This window comes from Eleutherodactylus coqui, chromosome 6 (genome assembly GCF_035609145.1).
Source record: "Eleutherodactylus coqui strain aEleCoq1 chromosome 6, aEleCoq1.hap1, whole genome shotgun sequence".
In the NCBI taxonomy this organism is placed as follows: Eukaryota; Metazoa; Chordata; class Amphibia; order Anura; family Eleutherodactylidae; genus Eleutherodactylus; species Eleutherodactylus coqui.
In genome coordinates, this window is record NC_089842.1 from 177,666,008 (window position 1) to 177,680,711 (window position 14,704).

General features: G+C 43.8%; 1 protein-coding gene across 5 annotated transcripts in view; it reads left to right on the forward strand.

Moving 5' to 3' along the window:
• MGA (MAX dimerization protein MGA) overlaps nucleotides 1-14,704 on the forward strand; it is a 75,136-nt gene that overhangs the window by 13,755 nt on the left and 46,677 nt on the right. For all 5 annotated transcript variants that reach the window (XM_066608308.1, XM_066608305.1, XM_066608307.1 and 2 more), the window contains exons 3-7: nucleotides 3,876-4,677; nucleotides 7,047-7,134; nucleotides 13,927-14,022; nucleotides 14,122-14,247; nucleotides 14,478-14,585. In XM_066608308.1, coding sequence (XP_066464405.1) covers nucleotides 3,876-4,677; nucleotides 7,047-7,134; nucleotides 13,927-14,022; nucleotides 14,122-14,247; nucleotides 14,478-14,585 — 1,220 coding nt within the window. The remainder of the gene's footprint in view (nucleotides 1-3,875; nucleotides 4,678-7,046; nucleotides 7,135-13,926; nucleotides 14,023-14,121; nucleotides 14,248-14,477; nucleotides 14,586-14,704) is intronic.

Consider the following 14,704-nt stretch of genomic DNA (forward strand, 5'->3'; position numbering starts at 1 on the left):
CAAGCTCACCTAAAAATCATCTCTCACTTTTATCAGTAGTTCTCCACGGGGAGTGCTGATAGCATTGTTTCCCTGTGGAGAACAAAGGATCTGAGAGTGGATAATAGCCTTGGGCTATTAAGTTGTGTTCAGTGAAGGTTTCATTTGCATACACAATTGGTATTTAGCTGAGTAGCTATAAGGAATAACATTATTTGTGGCCATTATATAACTTGTATTCTGCATTTATCACCAGTTTTTCCCCTCAATAGGCTGCATCTCTAATTCTCAGTTGTCTCTGAGCTGGTGCGAGGAACCTGCTGTTCTGATGCCTCCATACACTGCACAAGGAGAAAACAGCAGATTCCTCTCTCTTGCGCTCCAGAGCACATATACAGAGAAGTGAAATCATCTTGGAGGACATTATACAGCAGTACTGATGAGCATATAGATGTGATTTGAGTAACTGTAAGTCACTCACCAGTTAGCTATAGGCACGTCTGTGTGCAAATTTCTCCCTCTCTCTCCTTCCGCTTCCCTCTCCCTTCCCCGCTGTCCATTGACTTCTATGGGCAGCAGGAGTTATCGGTCTCCTCTACTTCCTGTTCATCTACTTGTTATCTGTATAATTTGAGATGGGCATCATTTGACAACAGGGAGTGAGTAGACAGCAAATTAGAAGTGCGATTCATAGTGTACAGCACTTTAGATGGGCTTTTAGCACAAAAACATCTTTTTAGGTAAATAATGTGATTTGGCCATATAAGCACAAAGTGTTTGAAAAGTCAGGGACCGTTTGAGGGACCTGCAATCTGAAAAACAAGTTGTGTAAACAGATTACCTTTTTAGTAGCAGATTATTTAGAGAGAGTATTCACTGAGAAATATCTGTTTTCTAATAGATCCTGATGAATTTTGTTGACTGATAAGGCTCTGTTCACCTGACATTTTCAGCTTTCAATCAGTATACATCGGGAGGCCTTCTAACACATACATCTGACCGAAAGCTACGATGTATCCCACTATATGGGCATATAGTGGGCTATGTCGCCCCCTACCTGCCCCAGCCCCACCATAGGGAGTGTGTGAGATGGTGTAGCAGTAACGTTGGGTAGTCAGTCTCCCTGTACAGATGGAAGGTGACTGTAGAATGGGGTGTATGGGCCTATCTATAGATTGTTATGACCTTTGTTAAAGTTGCACAATGTTGCAAAGTAAGAATGTTTTCAAAAACAGAAATGTTAATAGTTTTTTTGGTCAATTAATAAAAATAAAAGGTAAATGAATGAAAGAAAAAAAAAAGAAGACAATTGGACACCACCCTGATGGTATAGCATGATGGATAAGTATCTGCCTGTATTTCTCAGCATTGAGGACACCATTAATCATGACTAAATCCCTAATTCTATTTGCTGAAATTGAAACTTACAAGGAGCCTCCCCCATGCTTCACTGCTGCCTGCGGACACTCATTATTGTAACGCTCTCCAGCCCTTCGGTGAACAAACTGCCTTCTGTTGCAGCCAAATATTTCAAATTTTGACTCCTCAGCCCAGAGCGCCTGCTGCCCCTTTTCTGCACCTCAGTTCCTATATTTTTGTGTATAGTTGAGTTGCTTGGCCTTGTTTCTATGTCAAGGTATGGCTTTTTAGGCACAATTTTTCTGTGCAGAAAACTCCTGGCCAGACTTCTCCGAACAGTAGATAGATGTACCTGGGTCCCACTGGTTTCTGCTAGTTCTGAGCTGTTAGCACTGTTGAAAACTTCCAATTTCTAAAGGAAGTAAGCATGATGTGTCTGTCATCTACTGCACTAAAGTTTCTTTGGCCGACTACTACTTCTGTTGTCCTTAACATTGCCCGATTCTTTGTGCTTCTTCAATAAAGCTTGAACAACACATCTGGAAGCCCCAGTCTCCTCTGAAATCTTTGCCTAGAAGAGACCTTGTTGATGCAGTATACCGTATTTTTCGCTTTATAAGACGCACTTTTTCCGCCTCCAAAGCGGGGGGGGGAGTCCCTGCGTCTTATAGAGCAAATGTGCCGAAAATTTGTTGCGGTCGCGAATTTAACGCGCGGCTGCGATTTATTTAGTGCGATTGCACGTTAAATTCGCAATCGCACGAACAAATGTGCAATCCGTTAGAAGATTTCTCTCCTCCCCCCCTGCCGCCCATACATACCTCCGATTGGTCGCGAGCGCCGGCGGGTACTTCTGCTGCTCCCCGCCTCCACCAAACGGCTTCATTCCTTCTTCCTGCTGCACACACGCGCAGCTGTGACATGGAGCGCCGGTTTTTCAGACCTCTGCTGCTCCCTCTGCTCCGTCATCCGGCACTAACCCTTCGCTGTCCCTGGGTGAGTTTAAATTTTTTTCCCCTATTTTCCGGCTCTAAAACGGGGGTGCGTCTTATAGACCGGTGCGTCTAATAGAACGAAAAATACGGTAACTACCTTGTGTCTTGTTTCTGTGCATAGTCACCGTATATAACCTGTTACATGAAACTGTCTTCCACAACCTCACCTTTCTAGCAGTTTGGCTGTTTCCCGCCTAGTTTTAAGCCTCCTATACAGTTGTTTCTGTTTCAGTTAATGACTGTGTTTTAACCTATATTTGAAAATGATGATCATTATCACCTGTTTGGTGTAATCGGTTAATCCTACACCTGACTATAGTCCTACAAAATCCCTGACTTTGTCCAAGTGTACCTAGAAGAATTGATGCTGTTTTGAAGGCAAAGGGCGGTCTCACCAAATATTGATTTAGATGTAATTTGTCTTGTTCATTCATTTTGATAATTGACCAAAATAAACTATTAACACTTCTGTCTTTAATAGCATTCTTACTTTGCTGCATTTTTGCCTAAAACTTTTGTACAGTACCCTGCATGCTAACCAAAAGGCAAAAACGTGATGAACTTGGCCTTAATTGACCCATTTACTGGATAAAAAAGCACAGCAAGCTATGTTGTTCTGGTTGCCAAGGATGAACGGAAACCTGACAGAAGAGCTAGTACTTGTCGGTCTGACTCTTGGGCTTCTGATTTACTTTGTACTTTGATCTGATGCATGGGAAGCTAACGGCTGATGACCAACCTGCTTAATATTGTATAAGTATGATCTTCTAAATAAGCTTCTCTCATAGAAAACCCCCTGTTGGCTCACGTCACCTATTTGCTTTATGGTGCTAGTTCCTTTACTTCTTTTTACTCCATTATAAGTATACTAGTAATTATTTGGAAATTATAGTACCAGTGTTTCTGGTGGAGCCACTTACTAATATATAGTGGACGGGATTGGAGTTGTAAGCACACAGCTGCTGTTTTAGGGCCTGTGATGACATCGACATCATTGCGCCTCTAGGGTGTTTGATAGATAATTGATAGCTCTGCCACACACACGTCACAAACACGCACAGCTCTGCCACACGCACCTCACAGACACACACTGTTCTGCCACATGTACGTCACACAGCTCTGCTAAATGCATGTCGCAGACACACACAGCTCTGCTACATGCACATCACAGATACACACAGCTCTGCTACATGCACATCACATATAGCTCAGCTATATATATTCTTCATTCCATACAACAGGGACCACAACCAGCACAGCAGAGACCTACACACTCTGATCAACCCCTGGTCACATGACCCCACCCCCACTCCCACACAGGTGACTGATCACATGATGGTAACATCATCACAGGTCCTGCAAAGCACAGGCTGTTGTCAGACTCTGCGTGTTTTATGACCGTTGATGATGTCACTGTCATGTGATCAGGGGCGGCGCATTCAACTCACTCACGGACAGGTGGTCGTGAGTATTAGTGTAGTTGTTTTTCATTTTATGCAGTCAACACAGATTTAGATACAATAATTTACTCTTCTCCTATAGGTTGAATGAACCCCCTGCTGTGACATCTCTATCCAAACCCACGGAGCAGCCTAGTGTTGAAATAAAAAAGGAACCTGAAGATGATTATGATTACAGTAAGACTACGACTCTAGAAGATGTAGCTGTTAAGCAAGAACAATTTGAGGCAGAAGTAACAGATGATTATTCCAACATTGATGTTGATTATCCTATATTAGAGAAACAGTTTGCAAAGTTCAAGGAAGATCCTTACCTGGATGGAAACCATTCTGTAAGTAGCCCAACGGGGGTTGCAAAAGCAAAATTAAAAGTCGAACAGGACAGCATGTACCTGGAGCCTTGTGCTGCTGATAACAACCTTGAGGTTCCTGATTTAGAAAAGCCTGGCTTGTCTGAAGACGCACTACAAGACACGAAAGTGCACAATTCCACTTACTGTACAGCGAGTCCTTCTGTTTTTCCGAGCCCGATTGTTACTTCTGTTGGAGATGATGTCCCTGTAAGAGAAAAGAGGAAAAGAATATCTAAAAAGAAGATTGATGAAATATATGCGACCCTGCAAACAGCGCTGAAAATCTCCCGTGGTCCTAAAAGGAAACTCCCTTCACTGTTCCCTAAACCTTCAGTTACACCAACCCCTGGAATTGAGGGCACTGTGGCACCTGTAGCGAAAAAAAGAGGGAGGCCGCCCAAGCCTAAAATTGCTAAGGTAGGACGCCCTCCAAAAAAAGACAATCCCATAGAAGCACCACGATTGTTTCCAGAGTTCAATCCAGACCTTGAAGATGTGGACGGAGTCTTATTTGTTGCTTTTTCTTCTAAGGTAAAATTTTAGAGCAATGAAGTGTTCTGACAGATGTTTTAGAGGTTTGCTAAATTTAAGTTTTTCATTGTTTCTTACTGGAAGTATATGAGGCGGCACTGACTTTAAATCTATCTGTGCTGTGCAAATCTTCTTTATGTCAGCTTTTATATGCCTGTTACTTTTTCATGAAGCCTTATGCTATTTTGCAATAATTAGATAACCTCCTCCACATATATATGAAGTCGCAGGATGTCTGCATTTGTAACGCAAATAATTTTACACATACACACTTAGCAGCACCATAACTCCTTTTTTTTTTTTTTTAAGGGGTTGTACTTCCTACACAATCACGCATTAAAATCAAAACCTACCTTGCGATTGATTGTTCCGGGCAACGCACCCAGATGTGTTATTGCACAGCACCCATTAAAATGTAATACATAGCCATACAAAATGCTCAAGCGCACAGTCTATTTTTCTATTTGCTCTTCACCCTGGGTAATAGGCGGCTCCTTTTTACTAGTAGCCTTATTATAAGGAGTTGTCCTAATGAGACAACCTCTTGTTATTTCCTGGACTTGATTCTGCTGATTTCTGTTATTCTTCCTATGTGCAGTGGGAGAAGATGGTAGTCTTAGGCTGGCCAAATACGTTAAGGTACTTTTAACATAGGCCGATAGTCGGCCAAGTGATTCCTCAAAACAGCGATTACTGACGACTTTCGTCCTGTGTAAACACGGGGACCCGAAAGGGTAAAGGTCCATTTACACGCAACGATTACCGCTCAAAATTCAAGTGAAAGTGAACGATAATCATTACGTGTAAACAGTAGCCATCGTGCACTATTTGTTCACTTGTCGTTTATCGCAGAGTTTCAGCCTGCATAAAAATAGTCGTTAGTTCGCTTTCTTGTCATTTGGTTTGAAAAGCCTTCGTTCGGTCTTTCAAAGGACTTGGAGGGAGGGGTGATTGTTTGCCCAGCTAAACACAATGATTCATAAAGCTGCAGAAAATGGCTTTTTCTTCACACTAATTAAAACGCTCCAGTCCAGAGATTCTTCGCATAAACACTCGCCCACCTGAGCAAACAATATATACAGAGTTTACATAGCTAATGAGGGAAATGGAGAGGATTTCAAACAATCAAATCCTCTTATGCCCCATTTACATGCAACAATTGTCGTTTGAATGAACAACTTAACAATGGGGCTGAAGTGAGCAAAAATAGCTCATTTGTCAAATGTTTTTTTTTTTAGCTTACCTATAAACCAAGTGACTGTCGATTCATGTAAACAGACAGTTGTTGATCTATGAACGACTGCCTGCTTACTCTAAATCAGGGGTATCGAACTCATGGCCCACAGGCCAAATATAATTTCTTCCATCTGTACATGGTACGATTGCTCCTTGAATCACAGACAGAGCCTATTGTTCTAATATAGACTTTGTATTATAGTAATAACCTCGGTCCATGACTCAGGGAGCAGTTGTACTATGCAAAGTGGAAGAAAAATGATATCCGGTTGAGTGTGATGCATGTGCTCTACATGGAGGTGGACTGCCAGAAGAGATCTCCAGCATGCTCTGCCTGCATTCAGTGAGCGGGTGCTCAAAGCGACAGAAGTTCCATTTATTATTCTCCCATATGAATGGGCCCTTATTGTGTGCTGTAAACTGCAGGAGCCAATTTGGCCAATTCCAGTATTACACATCAATTGAAAATTAAGTCACAGCACATTTCTAGGGGTATTGGTAACCTGTCTCCAAGGATTTGTCCAACCTTGACCTAAAATTCCCAGAGATTCTTTATAGATCTTTAGATCTGTTTCCCATAGTTGCCAGCTCTATTTAAATAGGTTTTCCAAGTTAACTTTCTGTTTGTTTGGTTTTTTTTTTTAGTTAGTGTTTCTATGCCAAGACATAATAAAATCACCTATACTCTCCTTTCCCTACACCCTACATATCCCATGCAGCTGCTGGTCTCTTCCGGCATTGTGTTTACAGGCTGCAGCAGCCAGTTTACAGGATGTCGCAGGCTGCAGCAGCCAGTCACATACATCAGCGCTCAAGTGCTGAGGCCTGTGATTGGCTGCAGCAACTTGTGACATCCAGTACACAGGCTGACTGCAACCTGTCAGAACAAATTTAATACAGAGGATGGAAAGGCAGCTTGGGACATGCGAGGAGCCAGGAGAGGTGACTATATGTTTTTTTATTATGTTTTGGCAAGAGGAACACTAAATTAAAAAGGAACAAATAATGCAGACAACCGTTTTCTGAAGTAATGTAATAATCTATGAAACCTCACAAAGAATAACTGACTGATTGCAGTAAAATTAATTAAAATATGAAAAACAATTGTCACTATTTGTTACATGTTTCTTTAGGAAGCTCTAGATGTTCACACGGGGAAGAAGCCCAAGGATACTTTATCTTCTAGCTTTCCAACTCCTCAGGCCTCTCCAGAACTAACAGGTAAAAGAGCTCAATACATTCATATATAGGATTCAGTGCTAACTTGTCACTATTGGGAAAAATGTTCAATTAATTTCCTACCCAGGAGTTAAGTTCACACGTAACTAGTGTGTTGTGGATTTTGGTGTAAATCCACAGCAGATTTCACCCCTTCAGTATGACTTCAGTTCTGCACCAAAATCCACAGCAAATCAGCGATGTGTGAAGGAGTCGGAACACTGTTTTCATTTAACTGAAGTTTTAATAATGTTTAAAAAAATAAATGTGACTAATAACCATTAATGTATTGAAAAACAAGCGTGGTGACATAAGGGGGAAAAAAACACACCTGTGCTATTGTTTTTTCGGTGTTGCTTTTACAGTATGTTGCTTTTCGGGTGTTGCTTTTACAGCGTTTCAATAAAATTAAGGTCTTCACTTTATTGTATGGGTCAGTATGTTTTGAAGAAAATTTTTTGTTTTACTACCTTTTAAGAAGTTAACGAACGTTAAAATTGTGTTGTTGGTATGTTCTAAGACGTCTAACTTTATTTTTCCATCAATGAGGCTCAGTGATGGGGTTTTTTTTGGCGAGGGAGCTGTAGTTTTTATTGGTATGATTTTGGGGTAAATGCGACATTTTTTTAAATTTAGGAGACAGTGTTGATAAAAAGCGCAATAATGGTATTGTGTGCTTCCCCCCTCCTTCGCAATGCCAAATAAATAATGCAATATTTTAATATTGTGGACTTTCTTTGGATGTGGGAATACCAGTTGTATTTCTTATTTAAATACAATTTTTAATAGAAAATGGGTCTTTTTTTCAAAATGTTTTAGGCTGAGCTGGGGCGCCGTGCTCCGGACGGGCCGCAGCCTCTCGTGGTTTACAGCTGAGCTCTCCAGCCAGCGCAGCCTGGAACGGGGCGTTGCACTCCAGCGGGCAATGCGAGGCCTGGCTGGCAGGCATGGCTCTCTGGCGCTCTCGTCCCCCCTTTTTCCTGTCGGCCATGCCGCAGTGAAGTCCAGGGCACTCCCAAATCTAGACCCTGGCTTAGGGCCTACTTAGCCAATCCCACAGAGGTGTAGTTGTAGGGAGGGGGAGAGAAAAGACAGGTTTTTATCTCCCCCAGTCATAGAACAGCGCACCAATCGACTGACCTTCTCATTAGAGCAGTGCTTAGGCCCGCCCTCCTCTTCCAGGTAGGAGCCTTCTTACACCACCTTGCTGGTACCTATGGTTCCACAGGAATGGAACAGCAGCACCTGTTGCCACAGCTCCCCAGACCAGCTCCGGATCGGGTAAACTCTGCCTGGTGGCTAGCTCCCCTGCTGCTCTGCCCCTCCTGCAATATAGCTTGCAGAGACAGGATACAACCCTGCGACTCCCAGCACCATGCCCGACTCCAGAACTCGAGTCCAGAAAGCGATCAGCCAGAGCTACGTATTACGCTTGCTCTCACTGTAAGACAAAATTTGCATGCAGACAGGTTGAGCCATGTTGTGCCAACTGTATTCCTTCGAGACCCGCTCCCTGTCACAAGTGGTATTTGACCGTACCCGGGCATCTAGCACTATCTTAGATGGGCTAGACCATGCGTCTACCCCTGCTCCGCATGTATCCCATGGAGATAGCACTGTCAGGAGAGATTTCTCTCGCGGTAGACCGGGTAAACGAAATACAGTTAGGGCCAGAAATATTTGGACAGTGACACAAGTTTTGTTATTTTAACTGTTTACAAAAACATGTTCAGAAATACAATTATATATATAATATGGGCTGAAAGTGCACACTCCCAGCTGCAATATGAGAGTTTCCACATCCAAATCGGAGAAAGGGTTTAGGAATCATAGCTCTGTAATGCATAGCCTCCTCTTTTTCAAGGGACCAAAAGTAATTGGACAATGGACTCTAAGGGCTGCAATTAACTCAGAAGGCGTCTCCCTCGTTAACCTGTAATCAATTAAGTAGTTAAAAGGTCTGGGGTTGATTCCAGGTGTGTGGTTTTGGATTTGGAAGCTGTTGCTGTGACCAGACAACATGCGGTCAAAGGAACTCTCAATTGAGGTGAAGCAGAACATCCTGAGGCTGAAAAAAAAGAAAAAATCCATCAGAGAGATAGCAGACATGCTTGGAGTAGCAAAGTCAACAGTCAGGTACATTCTGAGAAAAAAGGAATTCACTGGTGAGCTTGGGAACTCAAAAAGGCCTGGGCGTCCACGGAAGACAACGGTGGTGGATGATCGCCGCATACTTTCTTTGGTGAAGAAGAACCCGTTCACAACATCAACTGAAGTCCAGAACACTCTCAGGGAAGTAGGTGTATCTGTCTCTAAGTCAACAGTAAAGAGAAGACTCCATGAAAGTAAATACAAAGGGTTCACATCTAGATGCAAACCATTCATCAATTCCAAAAATAGACAGGCCAGAGTTAAATTTGCCGAAAAAACACCTCAAGAAGCCAGCCCAGTTCTGGAAAAGTATTCTATGGACAGATGAGACAAAGATCAACCTGTACCAGAATGATGGGAAGAAAAAAGTTTGGAGAAGAAAGGGAATGGCACATGATCCAAGGCACACCACATCCTCTGTAAAACATGGTGGAGGCAACGTGATGGCATGGGCATGCATGGCTTTCAATGGCACTGGGTCACTTGTGTTTATTGATGACATAACAGCAGACAAGAGTAGCCGGATGAATTCTGAAGTGTACCGGGATATACTTTCAGCCCAGATTCAGCCAAATGCTGCAAAGTTGATCGGACGGCGCTTCACAGTACAGATGGACAATGACCCCAAGCATACAGCCAAAGCTACCCAGGAGTTCATGAGTGCAAAAAAGTGGAACATTCTGCAATGGCCAAGTCAATCACCAGATCTTAACCCAATTGAGCATGCATTTCACTTGCTCAAATCCAGACTTCAGACGGAAAGACCCACAAACAAGCAAGACCTGAAGGCTGCGGCTGTAAAGACCTGGCAAAGCATTAAGAAGGAGGAAACCCAGCGTTTGGTGATGTCCATGGGTTCCAGACTTAAGGCAGTGATTGCCTCCAAAGGATTCGCAACAAAATATTGAAAAAAAAATATTTTGTTTGGGTTATGTTTATTTGTCCAATTACTTTTGAGCTCCTAAAATGTGGAGTGTTTGTAAAGAAATGTGTACAATTCCTACATTTTCTATCAGATATTTTTGTTCAACCCTTTAAATTAAACGTTACAATCTGCACTTGAATTCTGTTGTAGAGGCTTCATTTCAAATCCAATGCGGTGGCATGCAGAGCCCAACTCGCGAAAATTGTGTTACTGTCCAAATATTTCTGGCCCTAACTGTAGGTCTTGCTGCTCACGACACTCCAGATCGCTGACATTTCATTCCCGACCAGGTTCCCCTGGGGTGAACTCGCAGCTGTCCTCCAGAGACAATAGCCACTCAGAGGTGAACTATCCGAGTCTTCCTTAGACTCCGACATAGAAGAGGAACAGGCGTCCAAGTTTTCCTCTATGGTAGACAGCCTGTTAGTAGCGGTGAGGAACACTTTTCAGCTGTCCGAACAGACGCCATCCACGTTAGTGGCGTCCTTTTCATTTAAGTGGCTTAAACAATCCCTGAAGACATTCCCTCCTCACAAGGATTTGGATGATGTTTTGGCCGGGGAATGGAATATTCCCGATTAAATGTTCTACAAGCGAAGCCACTAGACAATAAGTAATAAACAAATTACCTGAAAGCGCTGCGGAATAAGCACAAGTCTCTACCCCTTTCCCGAGAAATTGGCTACTAAATAGTCGTCATCGCCTGCAGTCGACCCGCTTGTGTCCCATTAGGCAAAACACACCACGCTGTCTATGGCGGATACCTCATCCCTCCGAGACACCTGCGACAGTAAAATGAAATCCTTAGCTAGATCCTCTTTCGAGGCAGTGGGTTCGGCCCTCAGGCTGTGGGTTAGTAGAGCGTAGAGGCAGTTGCAAACCACACAGGGCAGGTGTGAAGCTTCCTTAGACGCGGCCAGGCTCTTGGCTCATTCATCGGCGGCATCAGTAGCCACACGCCGAACTTTGTGGCTAAAATCTTGGGATGCAGATGCCTCCTCAAAAGGGTTTCCAACTATCCCTTTTGTGGGACCACGACTGTTCGGCACCAGCTGAAATTATTTCTAAGGCCGCAGGGGAAAAGAGTTCACACCTGCCACAATACCGTTCCAGACCCGTCTGGAACGGTATTGTGGCAGGTGTGGGCTCCACAGGAGGAAAGAGTACGCAGCTTCCACAGAACTGTTCCAGGCGGGCGAGGGCTCTACAGAGAAGGTGACTTAAATTTCGTCCCTTTTCGATCCAGTCCCCGCAGATCGGACATAAAGAGGAATTCTCAGGAACAGAGGAGAAGGCCTTCATTCAAGACGAGACCTTCATGGTGTACAAGACCTCAGCCTGCCATGCCCTCACACACAAAGTTTTCTGCATGAAGGGCAGCCCCCACCCAATTCTGCCAGGGTGGGGGAACGACTTTCCCTATTCAGAGAAATTTGGCTAGCCCAAATATCAGATGCTTGGGTTCGGGAGGTTGTGTCGGAGGGCTACGCCATAGAGTTCGCGGTTTGACCACCCGATCACTTCTTCAGTTCAAGAACTCCGCGGTCGCCAGCAAAAGCCAGCTCCTTTTCGCAGGAATACACGACCCATATTCCCATGGTGTCATTGTGCGGGTCCCTGCTACTCAGCGCTTCACGGATTTCTATTCCAACCTATTCATGGTTCCCAAGAAGGATGGATCTGTCAGACCGGTTCTGGATCTAAAGAAGTTAGTACCATTTTGTCAAGGTGGGACATGGCTGTGAGTTCCTTCGATCAGGAGATCAAGATCCGCTGAAGACACAGCACACCCTTTGTTGGTGGCTAGACTCCCCTCGGGTCCACCTGGGACTCACATTTCTGCCCCTTCAGTGGCAGATTCTCACCACAGACGCCAGTCTTTCCGGCTGGGGGGGTACTCTACAGAACCTAGTCATGCAGGGAATCTGGACCAGATAGGAAGCCAAACTACCGATCAACATGTTGGAGCTTTGGGCTATTTTCTGTTCACTACAGCACTTCTCCCATCAGCTGACTGGTTTCCCAGTCCGGGTTCAAACGGACAACGCAACCGCTGTTACGTATATAAACCATCAAGGCGGAACTGTTGACCTGGGCTGAAAACCATCTCCCCACACTATCGGCAGTTCACATTCCGGGAGTAGACAATTGGATAGCCGATTTCCTCAGCAGGAAAACGGTCGATCCAGGGGAATGGGAGTTACATCCCAAAGTCTTTCAAGCAATTTGTCAAAGGTGTGGGGACAGCCAGATGTCAATCTGATGGCGCCCAGATTCAACCACAAGCAACCAATTTTTGTGGCCAGGTCAAAGGATCCTAGAATACGAGCTGTGGATGCGCTGGCAACTCCATGCACAGAATTCTAGTTTCCCTATGTCTTTTTCCCCTTTCCACTCATTCCTTCACTTCTCAAGAGGATCAGGATGGAAGGGCTACCGATGATTCTCATAGCTCCGGATTGGCCTCGACGAGCGTGATACGTGGATCTCGTCAAGTTACTGGCAGACGCTTCTTGGCGTCTTCCTCTTTGAGAGGATCTACTCTATTACAAGGACCCCTCTTCCACCAAGGTTATCGAGGCTATTGAGGGCATAGCTGTTGAAGTCATTCTGCTTTTCTGCGGTTCACCTGAGAGAACGGGCACTCTGCAGACTAGACATTGTGCAAGCTATTTTGGTTTTACCTTGACCAGATTATGTCATTCCGACGCTCAAACTCCTTGTTCGTGATTGCTGATGGCCCGAGACGTGGTCTTGCAGTTTCCAAGGTGGTCATTTCTCCCTGGATCCGTTCGGCGGTGGTAGAGGTCTACTATGCCAAGTTCAGGATGCCCCCATTTTGCGTAACTGCACACTCTCCTAGGGCAGAGGGGGCTTCATGGGGGGTACGCAATGGTTCTTCCGTTCGCTAGTGTGTAAGGCTGCTACATGGACATCTTTGCACACTCTTTCTAAGTTCTGTTGAGTGCGTACTTTTGCTTCGGTGGACTCTTCTTTTGGTCAAATAGTTTTACAGATGGCTATAAACTGACCGCATGCGTCCTTCATTTTCCCACCCCGAGGTACTGCTATGGAAAGTCCAACGGTCTTTGCTGTGTCCCCCAATGACATGAGCAAGAAAAGATCATTTTGTACTTACCGTAAAATTCCTTTCTCGTCTCGTTCATTAGGGGACACCCATGTTGCATTGATATGCTCCATTTTCTGACCTAGTTGGAAACTTGGTTCTTGCAGTTGTAAACTGTTGTGCCATGTCGTCCGTCCCCCCCCCCCCCCCCTCCCCCCCCCGCCACCTTCCTAATGAACGAGACAAGAAAGGGATTTTACGGTAAGTACCAAATCCTCTTTTCAACACTTTTCTATTTAGCCCTGCCACAGGGCTTGTTAGACTGCAATTCATATGAACTCTTCGGTACCCTGCAACATTTCCCGTGGGGTAAGGGAGGTGGAGGTGCGTTGTTTTTAAACATGTATTTCTTAAAGGGCCACAGATGCCAACTGTCTCAAACACCCAATGCCCACCAGATAAGGATTCAGCTTGCTGATTAATGTACGTTTATGTTATTTTGTCGATTACAGGTTAAAGCAGAGGTGCTATCTTTGCACATTGTAAGCACCTCTCTTTATGAAACATGCTTACAGAAGGAGGATTGTTTGCTTACTCACTGATAAGAAAATGGTAATATTACCAAAATTGTAACCTGAGGTTTTTTTTCCAGATGAAATGCAGAAAATATTGGGTTTGGAGAAGCAGTTGTTAACCCATTTAAAGACTATGAAACACAGGCAGGTCATCCACCCAGCCCTACAACAGGGTAAATATATACGTTTCATTTAGGCATTTATTTCAAGCTATTTTTGTAATGTTTTCATCTCTGATCACTTAGTATATTAAATATTATCTTGTTATGCAGTGGGAATAAAATTGAACATTGTTGCTCCTGGCATGAGCATTGATCTGAGGTATCTAGGAGTCGAGCTTCCGCTTCTCTATATCCCTTGCGATGCAGACTATGTTGACAAAGACTTATGTGCTCAAGGTGAGTAGTGATCAGTTACTAACAAGAATTATTATGTGTACAGAAAAGACTGACAATTGTCTGTAGTTTGAGAATGGCGGTTGTTCAGTTAATGTGAATTTGTGATGATTATTTCACAAACTAATACATAAGCAATGTAAGTGCAGTGTATATATTGCAAAATATTGAGGATGTATGGAATACTCCAAGTCCAATATGTTCCTCATTGTGTTTTTTATCCACACTTCCAGGCTTGCCATTTGTATCCAGGACTGGGAAAACCACCGACTATACGAAGATAAAAGGCTGGCGAGATAAATTCTCTACAGAGTCAACTACCTCATCACAAAAAAATGACGGTGAGGGGATTTGTTTCTGGGGTTGAAACCTTGTTAGATAAAATTGTCATAAAGGGGAACGTTTAGTTGGGAAGTAGAAATGAAAATTGGCATTTGATCCCTTATATCCACAATTGTTT